The sequence below is a fragment of the Cupressus sempervirens genome, chromosome 4, assembly GCF_028749045.1.
Source record: "Cupressus sempervirens isolate cs-2001-9-10 chromosome 4, ASM2874904v1, whole genome shotgun sequence".
In the NCBI taxonomy this organism is placed as follows: Eukaryota; Viridiplantae; Streptophyta; class Pinopsida; order Cupressales; family Cupressaceae; genus Cupressus; species Cupressus sempervirens.
Window position 1 is genome coordinate 576,697,173 of NC_143121.1, and position 24,230 is coordinate 576,721,402.

Sequence of the window (24,230 nt, forward strand, 5' to 3'; positions counted from 1 at the left end):
TTCTTCCTCAAAGGCTGTGCAGATATTATTATATGTGTTTTTCTTTGCTGCCTCCAAATCAGCATACCAATCAATGGTGATACCCCTTAGTGTGGCCGGGAAAGCTTTTAGCCATTTTGCTGCATCATTTTCTCCGTTCGCTTGCCATATTGTTATGCATGTTTTACAGTGGCAAGCGGGGTCCTCTAAGCCGTACCCTGTGAACCTTGGCAATTTTTGTTTGTCTATTGCCATTATGTGGGGCTTTCTCCCTCCTATCTAAACACTTCTTCCAGATGGAACACCTCCTCCCAATGGAACTCCTCCTGATGGCACACTCCCTCCCGAAGGAACACTTCCTCTCGACTGGAAGTTCGTTCTCGACGAGGAACCTAATTCTTGATTACTGGAAGTATCTTCTTCTTTCGGACTTTTCTCCTGTCAAAGATCTCTCCATGCAAGTGTCTCTGGATTTCTGTATCCTAACTTCCTTGCTGGTGTCTCCAAGATGACCAAATTTACAATACCTTCAATTGTATGCTCGATCAACCCTTCTTGAATTTTGCTGGAATCCCCTTGTCCTCCCCTCAAATTACGCCTCTCCTCCTGTTGCTGGAGGCATAGTGTCCTCAAGGCGACAACTTCTTCAATTTTTCCTCCTTGTACCCGCCTCGGATATATGTTTGGAATCAGGGGCATGAATTAGTTTTATTAGCTGTTTTCCTTTTCGGAATTGTCACGTTCCTTGCGTTTTCTGGTCTTCCTTTCCACAAACTGCTAGAGTACTTGTTGTCTCCTTTGTTCCCTTTGTGTCTCAACTCTTTCCTCTTCTACTCATAACAAATCACACGCTAACAATCGAGGAATCTCTCCTAGCAAATCATACACTATTGGTGGCACGAAAGCTCGTCACATACAGTAACTTCAGGGACCATTCTTTCACGGGCTTCCCTTCGTATGTACTGATTGACCGCAACTTTCCAAGTCATCACCAGATCACGTGTCAATTGATCTTCCCTAGTTATTTCCTCTTCTCTCTTACTATTTGTTACTTGTATGAGCAATTCAAAGGGCCTTCCCGTTACTCCTTTCTGTCGACCTCCAGGTTCAAACTTAGGTGACGCCAAAAATGTAGAGTGGAAATATCACTCAAGTTCACAGAGATATGCTAATCATACAGAATAACACATTTGAGATACACAGAAGGTAAAACATAGAATGTACCTTTAATACCATAATACCAGTAGGCGAGGAAATGGTTTCTTTATTAATACCAAAAACATCATGCGTACATTAACAATATTCCAAGTACTTATATCCAACCAATCGACGCATTCCCTCACCTCCTAACTACCCAGACCAACTAGCTTTAAGAAGTACTAAATACAATAGTTACTTTATTCCGACTACACTTTCCTTGGTCTCCTAATGGCAATGTTGACCAAGTGGTAGCCCACTCTTCTCCTAATTGGTTGAGGTGCAGAATCTTTAACCTGATTTTTGGTCATTCATTCCTCAAATGTTGAAGCCCTTGGGCTCAGTTGTGCAAGTTGGAGAATGTAAAGTCACCCTTCCTGATTTGAATGCTAGAGTTCTGATTTCTATTGAGCCATAGGTTAATATTCCTAATGTTATTTCTCTTAATATTGATGGGAACGAATACTCCTGGAGTTCTAATTTTCTTGGGATTCTTGGAGCTTGTTTTCATTGCAAGATAAACAAGTACAACCGTAGAGATTGTCCAGCTTTAAAATATATTCAAAGACATTTTTTTGTTAACCCTAGTGCAAAGATTGATAATAACAAAACTAATAATTCAGGTCCTAATTCGGTTAATTCTTCTCTGTTAGAACCAAGTTGTTCCAAAATGTAATTTAGAGAATTCTTCGAAAAATAACAAGTTTGTTACATTGGCAAATCCTCTATTTGAAGAATAGTATGATGTGATGGTTGCGAATCATAATCAAGTGATTGAGTCTCCCCCTGTTGTTTGTCCACCAAAGTGTCAACCCAGTCCTATCACTAACAATAAAAATACTGGCCCCACTAAAAAAAATGGACAACAAATAGCACTTGAATCTATCAAGGAGAAAGTGGATAGGATTAGGAGCCATAAACAACCCTATGTGGAATAGAATGCTTTGTCCTCCAATCCCCTACATCCCAGTAGAGACTCTGGTGTTGTTGACTAGGTTGAGTTGCAAATGAAGCCCATGAATGTTATGACTATTGATTCTTAGGGTTTCACTGAAGTCCATAGCAAGTCAGTTATAAAGAGAAGGAAAAGGTTGGAAAGATAAGACAACCCTAAAATAGTTAGGGAAATTGAAGAGGAAAAGAATTCAGATTTGCACGAATGTTTTAACAGGCTTTATAAGAATCCTAAACCCTCCCAATTGTAATGATGATGAGTAACTTTCATAGTCGGAATGTAAGAGGGCATTAAATGGCTGATAGAAAATATAGTGTCAGAAAATGGTGTAATAGTCTCGATGATAAAGATTTTGTGTCTTTAGGAAATTAATGTGTTTGGTTTTAATGCCTTTAACACTCTGAAATTTATTTGGGATAAGGCTAAATGTTTTTCTACTAATCATGAAAAGGGGAAACATGGAGATGCTACTCTTATCGGTCCTAAATGGGCTGAGAAGTTGGTGTGTGATGGACCCTCTCCTTGCCAGAGAGCTCATTGGATAATTTTTAAGGAGCAGGACAAGCTTTTTGGTATTTGTAACATTTATGCTCCTGATGATTATAGGGAAAGAGCTATTTTTTGGGATTGGCTTGCTCCAATCTCCGAGATGCTCATTGGACCATTGTGGATGACTTTAACATGGTTTAGCATAGATCTGATAAATGTGGTGGCAATATATTATGCTAGAAAGGGAATGAACTATACTTAAGGTCTAAATTTAAATAAAAGATTAAATGTGTCTGATCCTACTCTAGTTTTAAAAAAGAGTTTCATGATATCTAGTTTACTTGGTGCAATAATCAGTCAGGTAAGAATAGGGTCTACTGTAGATTAGACCAAATCTATGCAGATAGCTCCCATATTTGTACAACAGTAATTCGAAGTGGAGGCAGTTTGCATGCCAAGTGTTTGACAAAATGTCAAATTACTGAAATTGTGAAGGAATTCAGTATTTGTCAAGAGGAAGCCAGTTGGGTTACTTCATATCAAAATACAAATATAAGTATAATTAGAAGGATGTGATGGGATGTGATACATCTGTTTAAGTCTTCTGTCGATCAAAAGAGAAAAGAGGAGAAGACAAGTATATTGGGGGCATTTTTAACTGTATGCACTAGGGGATATGCATGGCATCTACAACATTCAACTGGCAGAAGTCTAGATTTATATTATGGAAATATTCCTGGAGATCTTAGTCGATGCCTTGCTGGTGATAATAAATGTTTGAAGATTGGCAGTTTATCAATCCATTCACTGCAAACTATTCGAAGCGTGTGATTACTTTGAATCTGGATATTAGTCTTGTCTGAACTATAAATTGACAATTGCGCATTAGGAGAAATACTTGGCACTTCATACTTAAGTGAATGCATGGATGAAGAGTAGTAAAAATAGCAGTGTACAATCTTGTACTCAGTAAGAAATCCTCATGATTGGTCAAACCCATATCATTTTGGTGTCTTTATATCTGGCACATTGGAGCCAGGACAGTTACCAAGAATGGGTAATATAAATCTTGGTGAGAAAAAATTGTATATGCATTGGGCTTGCATTATAATTCACACGTATGGGAGTAAATTTCTGTAAATATTATTGGGTTCTCTAGCAACATTATCGCAATCTTTGTGGAACAGTTTGCACGCAATATATATATATATATATATATAAAAGAGTACAATTCATTTGTTATGGCAATCTTACCGGGCATTTAGATAACATGTAATTCTGAGATGTCAGCCAAATAAGATATATGTTTGAGATAGAATGACATAAAGAAAAGTATCAATATATAAGTTTATAACATATAATGAACAGGCTTTAATGATAGTTCGATAAGGATTAAGAGGCACATCAAGTATAAATCGATTATGATTAAACAGACAGTTGCTACACACAACGACATCATTGGAAGTATGTGAATGAAAAGGAATGAAATTTAATTTTCTTGTATCGATCTATATTTGGAAGTATGTATAGCAGTTCAAGGAGAGAACACCATTAAAACGCTCAGCAGATTATAACAAGAAAATGCATGATGAAGAGACTTCCATTAAGTACTATAGTGTAAACAATAAATAAGAGACCGCAATAGGACAAATTTCAGACTTGGACATTCTATACAACCATCATTTGAATCTAAAGAATTTAAAAGTGATCATTATCAAAAATTCAAAATAGTCAAATAACTCTTCCAAACTTAAGAAATCAGTCCAAAATTCTGTAGACCAAATGAGTGACATTAGATTTACTCATGTATTAAAAACAATGGACTATACATATATAATTACTAATTTAGGACGAAATACAGGTATTCACAAAAGACTGCACAAAATACATGTCTTTATTGTCATGTCCTACAATTTCTGGAGGTGAACCTGTGACTAGGGCCTTGTGGAAACAACTTCATATCTAAATAACGCTCTAGTATGACCATACAGAGGCCTGCAAAAACACCCTAAAATTAGATTTGCCTCTATTGCATAGTTGGCTAACAGATAAACGAAATTCAAACTTGATTCAAGAGGACTCCTGGCTTGTGTAAACCAAAATATAATTGGCATCATTACTCATGATTTTTTAAAAATTGTTATCCCCTTCAACTTGTTTTATTAAGACTACAAATCCAATTTCGGCCTCACAGTATGCATTGTGAGCTAAGTTGCCAGTCCTGGTTTGAATTTAGATTTAAGTTTGAAATTCATTCAAAAAAAGTTGGGGAGTGGTTTTCAATTGATCTTGGGTTCATCCATGGAAAGATATATATATATTTTAGTGTATATGCAAGAGGAAATAAGTTCATGCACCACTATGCTAATAGTAAATCAATATAACAATATTCACCATCACATATATTGATGTTTTAGTCCAAATGGCATAGAAAATTGCCAAAACACAGCACCATATAAATGTTTCAGTTCATAAATGATAATGTCAACATTAACAATCAGCCATCAATGATCAGATATCATCAGAAGTCATCAAACATATCATCATCCTCTGGCTGTGGCGAATTATAGGCACAAGCAGTGCCACTAACATCTGTCCTAGCAAAGTCAGCCGCAGGAGATGTAATGTCCCCTCTAAGATCCCTTGGCTTTTGGGACTGATTTCTTTAATTTATTTGCAAGAGACTTCTACTGAGCATTATACTTAAAAGATTTTGAATGATAATAATATTCTATGTGAAAATATCAGCTTCCTCATTATTAATACAAGTGTAACAATCTTTGGATTCCAATTGTAACAATCCATTACAATGTTTGTTGTGTTTTCTGGGCAGATTGTCTTCCTTGTTTTGCACCAACGTTTCGGATCACATTCTGTGATCCATCATCAAGATGATAGAGCTAAAGGAGATTTATTTTTTCAAATTTAGCTCTATCATCCTGATGATGGATCACAGAGTGTGATCCGAAATGTTGAGGCAAAAAATGGAACACAAATAGACACGAGTTGCTATATTTGACATCCTCTTAATAATTCTGATATCAAGTATATGATGCAATGATATTACTATTATTCTTTAAGCACTCATGATTGATCTGAAGTAATCACTTGTCTGGTATTAAAGTTGCAATCATGAGGCTTCTTATCAATTTGGAGATTGATGTGCCTCTTTCTGTCTCAGATTTATGTACAGCTTTGCTTCCGTGATGATCTTTCTAGGATGCCATCTTTGATAAATGACTTCTTTGAATACGTCCCTTCATGAGCTCTAATTCTGTGACTCAACTGAGAGCACAATTTGTTCTAGTTATCAGAATAAATTCTTCACATAATAGAACTCTAATCTACTTAGCCGCTACTTATTATTATTATGGAAGGAATCTCAATTCTTGTTACTTCACAGCAACCCACAACAAATACCGACTCTTGTAGTCTTGAGTGATTCTTCAGATCTTATATAGCTGGTATGTAATGGACACCCTAGAAATGCCCAAAAACTGAACCAACTGCTGATAGGAATTTAGTCAAATAATTTGCATCCAACTCTTAATTTCTCCGTTAAATGTTTAGACCCCTTTATGGCTCCGGAAATAAATTGTTTGTTTGTTTTTCTGTCTTTCATAGATTTGACATGACATAACATGAACAAGAAGGAATTTATAATAATATGCAAACTAGAGATTGAACTACTGCCAAAGCAATATTAATTTTCAAGCTAATAAAACCAAATACATAGCAGACGTTTCAACTCACTAATTACTCCAGCATTATAACATAATATTTCAGTAATGACTTCCCATCTTGATGCTGCAGTAATATGGATAGAGCCATGCTACAGTGCTGATACAGTAAAATTTGCCTTCAATCAGTCCAAGACCCTCATAAAATCAGCCCTTCACAATGGCATAAGCATCAGACAAGAAGTGAGAATGATATGAGCAAACTCCCAATCTGCCTGTTAATGAAGCTGATAGCAATGAATTCCAAAGGCCAAACCCTAAGGGAATGACGTCTACAATGTCACAAGAGAGGATAGATGTCCTCTAATGCCAAGAATGGATCTACAACTCACACATCAATTTTCTTCTCATATTCAACTTGCCAAATGAAGCCACTGACACTCCCTTTTATTCTTTTTCCAAGAGTCAATTCAACTCACATGAGTAATGTGGGATAAAAGATGTGCAATATAATACATATTAAAATAATCACTTATGTCTCTGTTAGGCACCCCTTTTGATTTGCACACATTCCCATAAGATTTAATATTAAAGTAACACTTTAATATTTTACAACTAAATTAAATGTTACTTTAATAATACTTCAGGCATTAAAATATATTAGCTATCGGACTCCAAATAGCATGAGTGATAGCTCGTTCGAAAGCTCTCACCGAGTAGTATCAAATTCAAAAACCAAAACTAGTCTCCCCTGTGTCCTGTTGACTTACTAAAAATAGTAAGTATGCTTGAGACTAAGTAAATCAACTCCGTTTTGGCCCAAACTAGAGATGACTAGGCCAAAACACTCATAAGATCCCTTTAAACCCTTCATCAGCCCTCAGGACCATGTAGAACTAGGCTAACACACACACACTTGGTTGACTGCTAAAGTGGAGACATTACAATCCGCTCCCTTGAAATTGCTTGTCCTAAAGCAATCTCAATCCAGCCTACTGAATAACTTGCTCACTCTCCCATGTAGCATCCTCCTCCGGAAGGTCTTTCCATCTGACCAAATACTCCTTCCCTATCTTGGTTCTAAGTTTCCTCTCTCAGGTGTCTAGAATAGCCTCAAGTATTAACACGAGCTTCCCCTCCTCATCTAAATGGGGTAAATCTGTAGAAGGAACTACACTCTGACCAATGGCTTTCTTAAGCCTCGACACATGAATTACATTATGCACCTAACTGCCCTCTAGAAGCTCAAGCTCATACACAACTTCTCCCACTCTGCGAATCACCCTGTAGAGACCATAAAATCTAGGCTTCGGCTTCTCTGCTCTACTCCTCTTGAGCGATGACTACCTATATGACTGTAGCCTCAAATACACCATATCCCCTACCTCGAAACTGCGCTCTACCCTATGTTGATCAGTATTCAACTTCTACTGATTTTGAGCCTGTTGTATGTTCTCCTTGAGTGCTCTCAAGATATCCTGACTATCCTACAACAGGTCTTTGACTTTGGGCACTTGGTTGTTCCCCTAAACTAAATCCATGAAGTTGGGTTCTTCATACCCATACAATGCAATAAATGGAGTCATCCTGATGGTCATGTGAAATGTGGTATTGTAACAATACTCCCCCATGTATAACCACTTGACCCACGCTCTCTATTGCGCAGTCACATAGTTCGACAAATAGCCTTCCACCCATTTATTTACTATTTCCATCTGCCCATCTATCTGAGGGTGGTAACTCGTACTAGGTGTAAGATCTGTACCACACAGCATGAACAACTCCTGCCAAAGGTGCTCATGAACTTGCTATCCCTGTCACTAACAATAAATCTTGGTATCCCATGCAACCTAAAGACCTCTCTCAAGAATAAATTTGCAACCTGTGTTGCTGTATAATTAGAAGGAATAGCAAAGAAGTGAACAAACTTTGTTAATCTGTCTATCACCACATAAATACAATCTCTTCCCTGCACTCGTGGTAAACCAGTGATGAAGTCCATAGAAATAATTTCCCATTTCTTGTCCGGAATGGGCAAGGGTTGTAGTAAACTTGCAAGAAACGTGTGCTCTCCCTTATTCTACTGACAAGCTACACACTGCCTAACATACCTCTAAACATCATCCTTGAGCTCTCTCCATGAGAACCACTCTCAGATCTGCCTATAGGTCTTGAAGACCCCTAGATGCCCAGCTGTAGGTGCATCATGAAATGTCCTCAAAATCTCCTTTCTAAATTGTGATGCAAGGATAAATAAACTTTGTGCTGAAATCTGATCAACCCATCCAACACCACATACCTATCATCCTGAATGGTGCCCGTAACTATCCCAGAAGCCCAATCATCTCTTGCATACTCCGCTACAATTCGATCTCTCCAATCTCCTGAAACCTCTGCTAGAGCACATAAGTGAGGTCTCCGAGATAAAGCATCAGCTGCCACATTTTTCTTACCTTTGACAAACTCTATATCAAAGTCATAAGCCTACAATTTAGTAACCCATTTTTGCTAGCGATCGTTAAGATCATGCTGGCTCATGAAGTATTTAATACTATTGTGATCAGTTTTGATCACAAAACACCCACCTACCAAATATGATCAAAATTTGGCCAATGCATGCATTATGGCCAACATTTCCCTGTCGTAGATAGAATAACTCCTCTCAATTCCTCGGAGCTTCCTACTCTTGAATGCAATGGGGTGTCTCTCCTGTATCAATATTGCTCCTATTCTGTCTCCTGAAGCATCACATTGAAGCTCAAATGGCTTCGTGAAATCAGTCAGAGCTAGAACTGGACAAGATGACATCACCTATTTGAAGTGGTCAAAACATCTCCACGTTGCCTCTGTCCATGTGAAGGCTCCTTTCTTGGTAAGATTTGTCAAAGGTGCGGCAATCTATGAGAATCCCCTACCGAACCTCCTATAAAAACCACATAAACCAAAGAACCTCTTAAGTTGTGTGAGGTTTGTGGGAGTAGGCCAATCCACAATAGCTCTAATCTTTTCAAGATCAACCTGAACACCATAGGCACTAATGATATGCCCAAGGTAAAGGAGCTCAGTCATGCCAAACTCGCATTTTGATTCCTTAGCATATAATGACTCTCTATTCAAAATAGATAACACCTCCTCCAAATGTTGCAAGAGCTCCTCCCAGGTCTTACTAAAGACCAAGATGTCATCAAAGAAGACCAAGACGAACCACCTCAATTGCCCCCTGAACACTTGGTTCATACAACTTTGAAATGTGGCAGGTGCATTGGTTAGCCCAAATGGCAAAACCATAAACTCGAAGTGACCATAGTGACATTAGAAGGTTGTCTTCTCGATGTCCTTTGCTCTCATCTTTATCTGGTGGTATCTGGATTGTAAATTGATTTTGGTGAAGAAACGTGCACCATGCAACTCATTAATCCCAAGAATGGGATACTTGTTTTTAATTGTTTTTTTATTTAGTGCCCTGTAATTGATGTACATATGCATCGTCCCATCCTTCTTCTTCACTAGAACGATTGCTGAAGCAAAAGGGCTTTTGTTAGACCTAATGTGGCCCATCTCCAATAGCTCCTTAATTGCCTTCTCTATCTCATCCCTGTGTTTCTTAGGATGATGATAGGGGGTAATCATGACTAGTTTGGCTCCCTCCTCGAGCTCAATAACGTGTTCTATTCCCTTGTTAGGAGGAACCCCGTGTAGAATATCGCCTACTTTGGCATACCTATCAAGTAGCTCCTGGATATCCAGTGGATGACTCTTTACCTGTGGCTCCTGTGGGGCTAGCACGATGAAACACTCTACTACCCACTATATGTCACTATGCTGAAAAAGTCTCTACATTCTCCTTAGGGAGACTAATCTGCAACTCCCATCCGAAAGTCCTCTAAGTACAACAGTTCTTCCCTCATACTGGAATCTCGTCTCTATTTTGCTAGGTTGAGTGTGGACTCAACTAGCGAGGCCATCCATGTCATGCCAAGGATGACATCATAGTCTCCCATGTCTACTACATAGAACTCATCCTCCAACTCAACCATCTCCAAACCTAATGTGAAAATTAGATGTCTTTTGAGTGCATAATAATTTGTCATCATTAGCTACCATGACTCTAAACCTAGCATGCTTCTCATTCTGTAAACCTCTTGTGGCTACTAACCGTGCATCTATGAAGTTATATGTAGCCCCAGTGTCAATAAGAGATCACTTTCTGCCCTTGGATAGTACCCTTGACCTTAAATGTGATCGCCTTTTGAGCCCCTGTCAATCGTGCCAATGACCTATCATCCTTAGGAATGATGTTCTCCACTGGAGTGCTACTTTCATCCGAATCAGAGTGCTGATCCTCCCCCTCTGACTGTGACTTCTCTGCTGAAAAATACTCCATTTGATTTGCCTTAGCCTTGAGAGGGCACTTATGAGATAAGTCCCAAGGCTCTCTACAATGAAAATGCAACTTCTTCCGCCTCAACTCATTCAGGGTGTCATTATCCAACTTCTCGTTATCCCCTTTTGGGTAGTAAAAAAGTTTTTTGTCCTTATCCTTTTTCATATGTGAATCCCTAGGCTGAAATCTGTTCTTAAAATAAGGTGCTAAGTTACGAGCCTTCTTAGTGGCCTCTTGTAATGTAGCCAGGTCATGCCCTTTGACCCAACCCCTTAAGGGTTCGGAGAGTCCATCCATAAATGGCACTATTAATTTCCTCTCTGAAATATCTGTAACCAACACAACTAACCTTTGAAATTCACTGATGTATGTCTCAACTGATCCCCATTGCTTGAGATGTGCCAACTCTTTAAATTGTAACTCGGGATCTTTGGTATCAAATCTCTCTATGAGTCTCTCAGTGAACTCCTTGTAAGATGTGATCTGATTATGCCCCAAGCTTACAATGCCATGGTGCCACCACACATGTGCTGAACTATCCAAATGAATAGCCGCATACTTGATACCCTCCTTAGGCATAGGATTCAGCTGGAAGCATGTATCTACCTTTTGCACCCAAGCTCATGCAGTCATCTTCCATGAAGCATCATAATAAGGTAAAGAGAGTTTTCCAACTTTCTTTCTCAACTCAAAGTTTTGATTCCTCCCTCCTGCTCTAGGCATGTGTCTCATCCTCATGTCCATATAATCTCAGAGGGAAATATTTGCCTGAAACTCCGGTCCACTAGCGTCCTAGTCCCTCTGAACTGATCCTGTAACTCGATAATCTACCGTTCGTTTACTGGTTGAACCAGATCTCTAGGTGGAAAGGTGGGTAGAAGAGGTCTCAAGCAAGCTGTCCGAGTTGGGCATGCAACCTATCTAAAGTTATCAACCTCATTCCCATTGTTGCCATGTCCATTATTATTACCATTAATGTTATTCTCAGGACCATTTTTGTTGCCTTGGCCTCCATTATTATCATTGCTCCCATTTCCATTGTTTGCATCACTTGGATTAATATTGACGCCCATCTGTCTAGTTATAAGCTGCAACATCATATCCATTCTTCTATTCTGCTCCTGTTGCATACACTGCCCCTCCTCAAACGTACCCAGTAACCATCTGAACATTACCTCCTGATCTGGACCGGTATTCTTGCCCCTGCCTAGTCCTGTATTCTTGTCATCTCGGTCACCCATACTGTTGTCTTGTTCAAAGAATATCTCCTCTATGTCTGTATGACTGGATTTTATGTCCACCTGCATTGATGAACTAGATTGCTTGCTCTGTGAGTTTGAATCTTTGTTGTCTTGAAATGGTATGGCGAAAGCTAATTGCCTCTGTTGCATGCTCAAACTCACATTCTAAACCTGTTTTATTTCTGAATTTAGTGTTTTGACATTTTGTCAAACACTTTTCCCTTTATCCGGCTGTTCCAAATTCTTTGTAAGGCTTACACAGGATGGCAGGACTTAAAGCTCTGACACCACTGTAATGGACACCCTAGAAATGCCCAAAAACTGCCAACTGCTGATAGGAATTCAGTCAAAAAATTTGCATTCAACTCTTAATTTCTCCGTTAAATGTTTAAACCCCTTTATGGCTTTGGAAATAAATTGTTTGTTTGTTTTTATGTCTTTCATAGATTTGAAACCACATAACATAAACAAGAAGGAATTTATAATAATACGCAAACTGAAAATTGAACTACTACTGAAACAATATTAATTTCAAACTAGTAAAACCAATTACATAGTAGACGTTTCAACTCACTAATTACCCCAGCACTATAATATAACATTTCAGTCATGACTTCCCATCTTGTTGCTGTAGTAATATGAATAGAGCTGTGCTATAGTAAAATTTTCCTTGAATTAGTCCAGGACCCTTATAAAATCATCCCTTCACAATGGCATAAGCATCGGACAAGAAGTGAGAATGATATGAGCAAACTCCCAATCCGCCTGTAGTTGGAAATGTGCCCAATCTGCCTGTTAATGAAGCTGCTAGCAGTGAATTCCAAAGGCCAAACCTCAAGGGAATGATGTCTAGAATGTCACAAGAGAGGATAGACATCCTCTAATGCCAAGAACGGATCTGCAACTCACAAATCAATTTTCTTCTCATATTCAACCTACCGAATGAAGCCACTAATGCTCCTTTTTATTCGTTCTCCAAGAGTCAATTCAACTCACACGAGTAATGTGGGATAAAAGATGTGCAATATAAAACATATTAAAAGAATCACTTATGTCTCCCTTAGGTGCCCCTTTTTTATTTGCACACCTTCCCATAAAATTTAGTATTAAAGTAATACTTTAATATTTTACAACTAAATTAAATGTTACTTTAATAATACTTCAAGCATTAAAATATATTAGCAATCAGACTCCGAAAAGCATGAGTGATAGCTCGTCAGAAAGCTCTTGCTGAGTAGTATCAAATTCAAACACCAAAACTAGTCTCCTTTGTGTCCTACTAACTTACTAAAAATAGGAAGTATGCTTGAGACTAAGTAAATCAACTCCGTTTTGGCCCAAACTGGAGATGACTAGGCCAAAACACTCATAAGATCCCTTTAAACCCTTAATTAGCCCTCGGGACCATGTAGAACTAGACTAACACACACACACACTTGGTCGACTACTAAACTGGGGACATTATATGGTAGTAGATACATTATATACTCAATTGTAATAACAATGAACCTAATGTATCCGGTTTGGTATTGAGGATAACCATTCGCAACATGTATGCAAGATAGATAATGGACGGTTCGTTATCCTCACAATTCTCTCGAATAATTACCAAATGGTGGGTGTGTGCCATTAGGATATGTATTATATCCAACAATGATTCGAGTCGGGTGCTCAATGTTCTTTTCTGGAATAATGGTGTAATCTATGTCGATTCTGACTTTGGTTTCCTGATAGCTTAAATTAATTCTTTCCAGTGTTTTTATGTCTCTCTGAATGATGTCCACCTAGTTTGTATGACACCCAAAGCTTGCTCCCTCCGCATTAAAATCTTACTTGGTCATTGTGTTTTTTGGGTTTGAAGATGTGTCTATTCAAGGCAGATTCGTTCCTAAATCTAGCGCATTGTTTATAGGAATATTCATATGCTTCTTATTAGATTTGTTAGTTGCTGTTCTTGGTAGATATCATACATATATATATATATATATATGTATATATATATATATGTATATATGTATATATATATAAAGTAAATGTACATCAATGTATAATGTATATTAATATTGAGTATTGACTAATAAGAATTATGTTCTTATATGTACCATCCTTAGTATTATATGACAATAAATAGGTTGATACAAAAGTGATTATTTTATTCATTTGATTATATCATATTATTTATTTTATATTAAAAATATAGTTCTCTAATTAATATTTAATAGTGGATTATATTATTATATTTATATTATACTATATCAATTATATTTTATCATGATTATATGTAATTAATATATTAATAAATTATGTTATAAATTACTATTATTTATTTGTTTGTTATTTATTACTGTATTCCATTCTAGAAAGGGAAACACCAAATTTGCATTTTAAACAAAAAACATGACACTCTGCCCTCACCTAAAATTGCTTGTCAATTTCATACAAAGTTTTCAATGTCAATTTCAGCAAAGATTTCAATGTGAGGAGCTTTTCTATGTATTGAATCATTTGTAATCTTGAATTTGTTTTTTCTCTTTGTTATTAGATTGAATAGCTTATCTCTATGTATCACCTTCGTTTCATGTCTCTGATTCACTTTAATCTATTATTATATTTCAGATTAACCAAAGTAGAACCCCATATAGGATATACTCTTCAAAGTATGAAATATATATGTTAACATACATTAATGCATGTGGGCTTGAAGCATATTGTTGGTGTAAATAAGTATTTACTATTTACACTTACTTAAGTTTACTTAGGTTAATGCATATTTTATTATTTATTTACTAGTCACCCAGGAGTATGTGTACTCTTGTGAGTTGTCATGTTGACAACACATGAGTTAGCACTCTAATTATGCACATGGTGTCTACAACATCTCGACACTTCATCATGCTTATCCTCTCATTGTGGAGGATATGTGCTCAGTTGTCATGCTTATCTCCTTGTTATTTCTAGACACATTCTAGATGCATCTTAGAGGCCTTTATATACAGACTCTCCTAGTGTATATGGACATGCTATATGCTTGAGATAATATATTCTCATATTGATCATACTCTCTTGGTCTACAATTGTGCTTGTGCTTGAGTTCCTTGATCTTGGATGAATTTTTCCCTAAGGCAAATTCTTACACATGCATTAAGTAGACATATGAATGCATGAAGAAATAGAGCATAAATGAAGAAAACACATGAATGTATGAAGACACAAAATTTACATAATGTATAAACATAATGCAAGCATTGTTACATTGATTGATTAAACATTTAGGAAGTCTTAATTCATCACTATACTCTTGATTAAAAGATTGTGTTTCTTCCTCGCCTTTAAATATATTATTGTACATAAATTCACAGCTTATGGTGATAGAGAACATTATCATTATACATTAGGACGTCTTAGGGCTGGCCAAGGAGACCTCACTAAGCTCAATGGCAGGACTCTAGCCCTTTGTCCAAAAACTCCCCCCGAGGTGTCTTGCTTTAGTAGGTGCTTGACTTCTCTAACCTTGCTTCCCTCTTAGGTATTTTACTCATCACAAAGGAATGTCAGCAAGCTTGTAGTGGGCTCCTCAGCTTGATAAATCTAAGTCTAAGAGTAGAAATTGTTCCCTCTCCAACCTTGATTCACTTAGAGATCAGCCTTTCACCTTCTTAGCTACTCTCTTTCCCTCTCATCACAAAGGGATGTGAGGGAGCTTGTAGTGGGGTCCTTAGCTTGATAAAACTAAATCCAAGAGTGGAAATTATCCCACCCTTGGCTTCACTTAGAGATCAGCCTTTCACCCTCTTACCTACTCTCCCTCCCTCCAACTATGATGGAGTGAATTTATTATTAGATTTTTCTCATCACAAAGGGATGTCAGGGAGCTCGTAGTGGTGTACCCAGCTCAATAAATCTAAGTCCAAGTTTGGAAATCATCCTCCGCTTGGCTTCACTTAGTGATCAGCCTTTCACCCTCTTACCTACTTTCTCTCCCTCCAACTATGATGAGGTGAATTGATAATTCATTACGTAATTAAGATAATACTTATAAAATCTGTCAACCTTATTAACATTAATCATTCGCATATCTACTTTGTAATGATTGATTAGTTTATTCATATAGTGGATGGATGAGAAATTATCTTAATCATCATATTTAATATTGTGTACATGTCCCTTGATTCTTTACTTGTCTTGGTAAGCAGTATTTGCTCATATAAGTGGATCCCTGTTTTATCTTTCCCTGCAAGATGGCAGGATCATGCTTGAGACCACTGTAATGTCCGCTCTAAGATCCCTTGGCTTTTGGGACCAATTTCTTTAATTCATTTGGAAGAGACTTCTAGTAAGCATCGCACTTAAAAGAGTTTTGATGATAAGAATATGCTGTTTGAAAATATCAGCTTCCTCATTCTTAATACAAGTGTAATGAATGATGGTAATGATCTTTGGATTCCAATTATTATCACTATATCTAAATGCCTTGGACCATAAGATCAATATGAATATCTGCTGAGCAATGTCATTCAACTGTATACTGATCTAGATGACATCAATATGTGCCTAAGTAGATGTATTATATTCATCAAACATGAGTTGCGATATTTGACATCCTCTTAGTAATTCTGATATCAAGTATATGATGCAATGATGTTAATACTATTTTGTAAGCATCTACCATGATCAATCTGTACTAATCACTTGTTTAATACTAAAGTTGTAATCATGATGCTTCTTATAAATTTGGAGATTGATATGGCTCTTGCTGTCTCAGATTTATGTATAGCTTTGCTCCAGTGATTATCTTTCTAGGATGCCATCTCTGGTAAATTACTTCTTTAAATATGTCCCTTCATGACCTCTAATTCTATGACTCAACTGAGAGCACAATCTATTCTGGTTATCAGAATAAATTCTTCACATTATAGAACCCTAATCTACTTACCCACGACTTACTACTATTATGGCAAGAATCTCTAACTCTTGTTACTTCACAGAAACACACAACAACTCCCCACTCCTTTCATGTTGAGTGATCCTTAATATATTAGATAGCGGCAGTACTGGCAGTAGATACACCATGTACTGGATTGTAATAACAGTGAACCTAATTGTATAACAATGAAAAGATACACGAGGGCGACAACTATATCATCTTGCTATGTTCTTTATTACATCAAAGGGATAACTTGGTTATAGTAATAAGTAGTAGTAGTACCTCTCAAAAGTTGAAGTTTGAAGAGGTTGTAACAGGCTTGGAGCTCTATTGTCAGAAGAAATGAGAAGAAGACCTACGAATAGTTGTACCATCCATACTTGGATCCTTGCACCACTGTTTATTGATTTCTGAAATCTCACAAACCTATAATCAATCATAATCATGAATTGTTCAAAATCCACACAATCTATCACCAGTAAAAAGCTAAAAAGTGTAGCCATCTATGAAGTTTTAGCTCAGGTCTGCAATCCCCACTCCACTGCCTATACCTCAAAACAATCCAATCAAGATTGATAAGTACAGCCATAATAGTGTAGTATTATATATCCATGCAACATCCTCAAGCCTTCAGCTATGGCATTTGGAAGATACTTTTGCCAACACCAGATACTAATATTCTACTTTATCAAACGTCATTTATGCTCCACATACAAGAATCAATCTTCCTCTAATGTCATTCAGGCCATATGTGCAAGTACAAACCCTCAGTAAAAAAGGGCCGATGATCAGAATTCCTCCACCTTCCTAAAAAATTGCAGGTGTTTCCAGGTCCTTTAAGGCTACCATTTAAGTGGCTTTTCAAGGCTGGGATTTGATCAAGATGCTATTGTCCTGGAAACCTATGCCCATCAACTGAATATAGGCCTTCCTACATTTGATCTGCACAACATAAAAGCCAATAAGGTCTTCGGGTAAACTTGTAAGAAATTAATCTATTTCATGATCAATAGAACAAAGGATTTAATGCTCTTGAACTTGGCATTGAAACATTCATCATTGTAATTGGAGAACACCTGCCTTGGCATTTTTTTTAATCGAATTTACCTTCAGCACTTGGTCATGAGAAATTAGTAAAATAGATTTTGGATTGATTGCCTTGAAGAATTGGCAACCGGAATAGGGAAGGAAGAATCCACTTGTCAACATTGGTGAACCCTATAGAATGATGAGAACTCATTTAAGTTTTCCCTGCTGATAGCTTTGGCACAATGACTTCCAAACCTAATAACCAGATTTGAATTTTCTTAGACTGGCCAAATTCATCCTACTAGTTTCCTAAATAATATATATATTGATTTTTGGTGAGAATACTAGATTATTTAATTTTTTTGACCTCTTGAACGAATTGATTTTTTCAAACTATTATATATGCCACCAGCATTGACTTGAGGACTTACATACCATACAAGTTGGTGATGCACCAGCCACCTTGCATAATCTAGAGTTAATGTGAGGAAACACCCGATTTGGGAGCCAGTCACATTCAAAACCATACAGGGCTCCTTCCCAAGGCCTTGTAAGAAAATTACTGATAGTTTCGATGTCATCCAATGTTTCTCTTGGCTAGTCAACATACTAATTCTAGAAGAAACTGTTGAAATACCCTATAATACTTTATTAGCTATACTGTAGTAGGATAGTTCTCTTTCTTGCCAATGTCCTCCATTCCAAAGAATATTCTCTTTGAGGGATACTCAATTGTCATAGATATGATGGTTCTATATTAGACTTTTCAAGGTTCTTTCAGCTTCGTCTCTGTCTTGGAGCTCATGGTGGGACATAACACACATGCACAACCCCCACCCACATATACATATCCACAATGCACACATGAGAACACACACAGATATAGGCACACACACACCCACACCTGCATGTGTTGAAATTTCTTCAAGAAAGAGCATTGATGAGGATGTCTTATGCTAATGAAAGTCCTATACCCATACTGAAGCTTGTTAATAGATAATTATTACAATAGATTGAAATGGGTTACCATCAAGATTAGGAGCGTTGATTATTCATCATATGAAACCAATCATACAGATGTAATGAATATACACCATCAATCAGGAATTGGCTGACATGCATGTCAAGGCTGTTAATTAATCCAATATAAAACTGGTATGATTAGTAGTGAGGATCAACAAGGCCCACTATAGAGGAAACACATCCATACATTTTCATTAAGAGGGAACACAAGGAACTTTATGCTCTACCATCAATCTTCCAAATAAATCCTTGTCAATACATGCCCAATTTAATTCATGCCATCTTTGCCTTTTAGTATGTCAACAAGAGTGTTGGAATTTGTGTTGAGGTTTCGAAGAACCTGTGTCTCTTGTATGAGGCCTAGAATGCTTATATTGTGTGGATGATGATTTGGCTGTTAATGAGCCATGCTCTAAGTGCTTGTTGTTTTGTCTCATAGATTCATTTTCTCTAGCCACTTCTCATCAAACATTTGGCGTGCGAATCATAATTCTTCAGATAATTAAATATCAATCTATTAAATCAAAAAATGGGCTCAATATGATCAGTAATCTGGTGCCAATGCTTTTGAAGTTCATCCCATGTACAGACCATCTATTTATGAAACTTTAAACCAGTAACTTACATATGGTCTTCAAAAGTGGAAAAATTACAAGTAGCAATCACATCATGAGAATGAAAAATTTGTAATGACATCTAGGGCATTAGAATGTCTAATAGCATCAACAAGAGTAGAAAATCATTGAATAATGTCCAATTCATTTAAATCATCAATAAAGGCACCGTCTATAATATTGTAGTAAGCTTCCTTGTCAATTTTCAATTTTTTTTGAAGTTTTATTATCAGTCTTGTTATGCAAAGAAGAATGTGGTAACTAATTCACCATATCCATTAAAATTTAGACAGTATTCAGATTTATTTTGCTGTTTCAAGTTTGGGTTTGGCAATTTCTAATTTTCTTTCCCTGGTTCAGCAGTATATATATGCATAATTTGTATGAAATGTACAAAATTAAGATATTGAACAATTGATAACTGATAATTCAGTGTTAATGTAAGAACCCCTGCTAATTTGATATGCTATTATTTCAATTTTGGATGTTTGACATTTTGTCAAACACTTAAGAGTACACTTGAATGTGAATGTTTCTGAATATCATCATCTATATGACTTGTTTAATGTTTACATAATATTTTCCCTTTAATATAATAGATAATTCATCTTGACTTTGATACGATCAAAAAGACATTGTGACAAAAAATTTGCAGTCATACCATACGACTGAATATCTAAAGTTCAAACATTATGAATTGCTGTATACAAATCAGAAAATCAGAATGATGCATATATAATGCTGATCTTAGTGAACAGAAGATATCAAAAATTGTAACAGCTGAAACAATGAATTTAAGTATAAATACCTTCTTGATATACTGATTTGACCATTCAGATTACAATAACAAATAGACTTAATTAATAGTTCTTCATTAACAATACAACTCCAAATTACAATTACACACCAGGTCCCCATATTTGCCTGGAAATTGCAAAAAAAATTCAAGCAGCATTTTGAAACCTGCATTTCAGATATCAATCTCTATTGCCCAACTAAAGGAATTAATATGCAAAGATACCCAGAAAATTATAGCCGAAGCCCTAGGAGATATCAGCAAACCCAAGGATTTTGTCTTGCCTGCAGAATTTCATAAATTTACCTGTCAAACCCTCTAGAGAGATTCTCAGTTAAAATCTCCAACATTTCGATAATGAAGCTCAATGGTGTGTTCCAGATACCACACCTAAGATGAATTTGAATTTTCTTCCAAACCACTGTTTATCGTACAGGTAAAATAAATGAACACATACAGACAATGGAATAGAATAGCAGAATTATATTCGCATATGCCAGACATACATTATGCTTGATAAGATCAATGATAGAAGATAGCAGATGCTTTACAATAATCCCAGACGGGATATAAATACTATCTGCCGAACCTTCCCGAAGGAGTCCATCGGCCACAAACATTATGTCCGCTACAAACTATTACCCGTCGGCTACAAAATACAAAACACCGACGACAATCATTCCGTCGGCTACAAAAACACCACCGGGACCATCTAGTCGGCTGACAACCACCAAGAAACTCCTAAGGTTTCCTGTAAATGAAAGTCAAAGCTCTCCATGAGAAGTTTTATAAAATTCAAATATCAAGAATGATTATATTTTCCCCTTTCACTCCTTTTATAACCTTTTTTTCCAACCTCGAGAGAAACTTTATTTTATTTCTTCTATTTCATTTTTCTTCCAAAAGCAATTCTATGCTATTTTATTCATTTAAATTTCTCTATTGCTTAGAAAGGGATATTTTTATTAATATAATGATATTTTGATACGCAAGGTCCTTGTTTTACGTGCCCATAATTTTAAACTTTTTATCCTGATTCCAACAAGCTATAAGACTAAGATGCTCATTAAACAATTTTAATAAAATAGCAACCTTAGTAAAGGTAATTAAATTATAATGAATAGTGCACCTGATTTGGGGAAATGGCTTTAACATAACCGGAATTTAAAGCTGATAGGATGACTGATCTTGATGATGAATGATCCTGATTGGATTACTTACTAAAAATAGACATGAAAGTGTCATACAACTCTTCTAAATCATTCAAGCTCATTGGAATCATCAAATAAATATTATGATATGGTTGATACTTATTCAAAAGGTTGGTGCCAACTGCAATGTAAAAGGACCCAAAATGAGGACATTACAGTTGATTGTCAAATATCAAAGATATAGATACTTTCAAATCATTTTTTCAGCTAGATTCTAAAGCATAGAAGAGACATTGACAACTCTTTTGACTTAAGGATTGGGATAAGGGAACTATAGACATCTTAAAATGTTCCATTCTTATAAATCAATGATTCACCAAGGCAATAGGTTCAGCATAATTACAAAGTGAGATACATGGGTTAAGGACAACAAATCTTGGCCAGTTATTTTCCAGAATTCAATTTGCTGATAACACACTCATATTAGTCCCTGCTAATTTAATGCATATCAAAATAAAAATACTAAATCTACGCTTGATAAATATGAAAGAGCATTTGTATGAACAACTAGCCTGAAAAATATGTTTGTTCAATTCCTAAGGTAAAATGCCTAAGGCTTATCTGTGCTAAAATACTTGGAATCTTTGGGATACCAGAACTAAAAAAATACAAGAAATATTGTTTAGATGACCAATGGAGGTTTCATCATGACAAGAACGATCTAACTAATTTAGGCAGTTCTACAGGCAATCCCAATCTACCAGACCTACCAGCTGACCTTACTTGCACTAGCACACAAATTAGAATTCCAGATGGTTAAGATGTGAAATCCCTATGGCAAGGAGTAGGAATGACGAGCGTTCCCACCATTCTTGTATAAAAGTTGTCTTCTAAAGAAGGAAGGATGATCAAAGTTATCGAACACAAAAACCTTTGATTTTTCAGTGAAGCTCTCGCTATTAAAACAGCACGGTCAATGTGTCATCACCAAATAGTGCCATGCTGTTAAATGATTGAGAACCAATAAATTTGGACTAAATGTGACTGGCTTGATCAACTCTTTATCTTGTCAGCTACCTTTTTCTCTTGCCCTCTGGCTGGAAGCTTTTCTTCTCCACTGGTCATGAGCCAAAAAAGAATCAGGATTTCCTCCACGATATATTATCATTATACTTTATGTTGCAATATTTGTTTCTATTTAAGAGTGGGAACTTATTCCTAAAAATAGAGTTTGTGCCACAATGGCTTATTGGATTGTAATTCGTGTACATTTTCATGCTTCCTACTTAAAGCGGCATAACCATTGTGCATCTTGATTTACCTGGCATATAAGAGCTTCCTTGGTAAATGTCAAGTGATGTTTCACAAATCTCACTCTCTCTCTCTCTGGGTTCTAATTTTAATGCCCGTTGAGTAAGTTACTTATGTTTTTGCCGATTACAATTAAATTAAGTCACCAGCATTATTGGTACATAATAAGAGTCAGCTAGCTTTACAGGTGCATGATTCATTTCTCAATTTAAACAAATTTTTGCATGTTTTTGTAATTCGACAGGATGCGCCAAATTCAAAAGCAATCCATTCATCAAAGGCAGTGGGAGAACCTCCATTATTCTTAGCTTCTGCTGCATTTTTTGCTATCAAGGATGCTGTCTCAGCAGCACGAGCGGAGGCAGGGCATGAGGGATGGTTTGTTCTTGATAGTCCAGCAACTCCAGAGAGAATCCGAATGGCTTGCTTAGATGATTTTACAAAGCCTTTTGCCGATTCAAGATTCCGTGCCAAATTAAGTGTATGAAACCAGCATATAGTTCTGTATAAGGATATCAAACCAGCAGACAATTCTGTAAAGGATATTATGTGTAAATTAACCTTCTTATTTAATGGTCATCATTGGATTTGTGTCAACAGTAAATGCTTTCAGACAGTACAATATCTCCAAACAGTATTGAAGAATTTCGCATTCCTTTAATTTTAGAAGGAAAATCTAAAAATTGTAAATATTCATATTGCACTTTCACTCTAAGTCTTGGCGCCGCGTTGCATTTTTAAAATTTGCTCTTAATAGACCCTGGTAGTGGTGAGTTTCTCCTGGTAGCAATAGATTTAATCAATTGCGTACAACATAGAATTCTGTTGGTATGCAATATGTTAATGACTCGTCTAGTGCTGCCAATTGTGTATTAGAGTTAGATCTTACAATATACAAAAACTAGATCATATTAGTTGCAAATCATATGATACATAATTGGAGATGATATTCGTAATGTCCAGATTTAATATAAACAAACAATGCAACATTTTCATTTAAGTAAAGGCGTTACATAATTTTGACACGCATGTGCATGTGGCTAAACTTATATTGACAAAGAATGGATAGAATAATATGCATAAGTGAGTAGCATGTCCCCATATGCACACTGAATGCCATGAAAGCATCCTAGGATGCAAACGATGTCCACATTCGTGATTTTTAAAAGACTCGATATTCACCCCTAAAAAGAATAATAGAAAGAACAAAATGGAATTAACTACTCAGCATACCCAATTAATGAAAGTATATTTAAGTTGTCTCAATATACTTGTGTAATGCCCCCACGAGGGAACCGAGTAGATAGCATAAAATAATTAATATATTTTTTTTCCTTTTTGGAAAATGTAATATTAAAGATAGTATATTACAATAATAGAATATCCTCATTAGGTTCCTCGAATAAACAATAACACAACTTCATAATCATCATAATATAGAAAACATAAGATCAATA

The 24,230-nt window shown here is 36.4% G+C and overlaps 1 protein-coding gene across 1 annotated transcript in view; it reads left to right on the top strand.

Annotated features, from left to right (window-relative positions):
• The window catches only part of LOC149562510 (xanthine dehydrogenase 1-like), a 205,887-nt gene extending 182,399 nt beyond the window's left edge, over positions 1–23,488 (top strand). Inside the window, exon 15 of the mRNA XM_089825993.1 lies at positions 23,018–23,488. Coding sequence (XP_089682119.1) covers positions 23,018–23,260 — 243 coding nt within the window. The 3' untranslated portion in view covers positions 23,261–23,488. The remainder of the gene's footprint in view (positions 1–23,017) is intronic.
• The last annotated feature ends 742 nt before the right edge of the window (positions 23,489–24,230 follow it).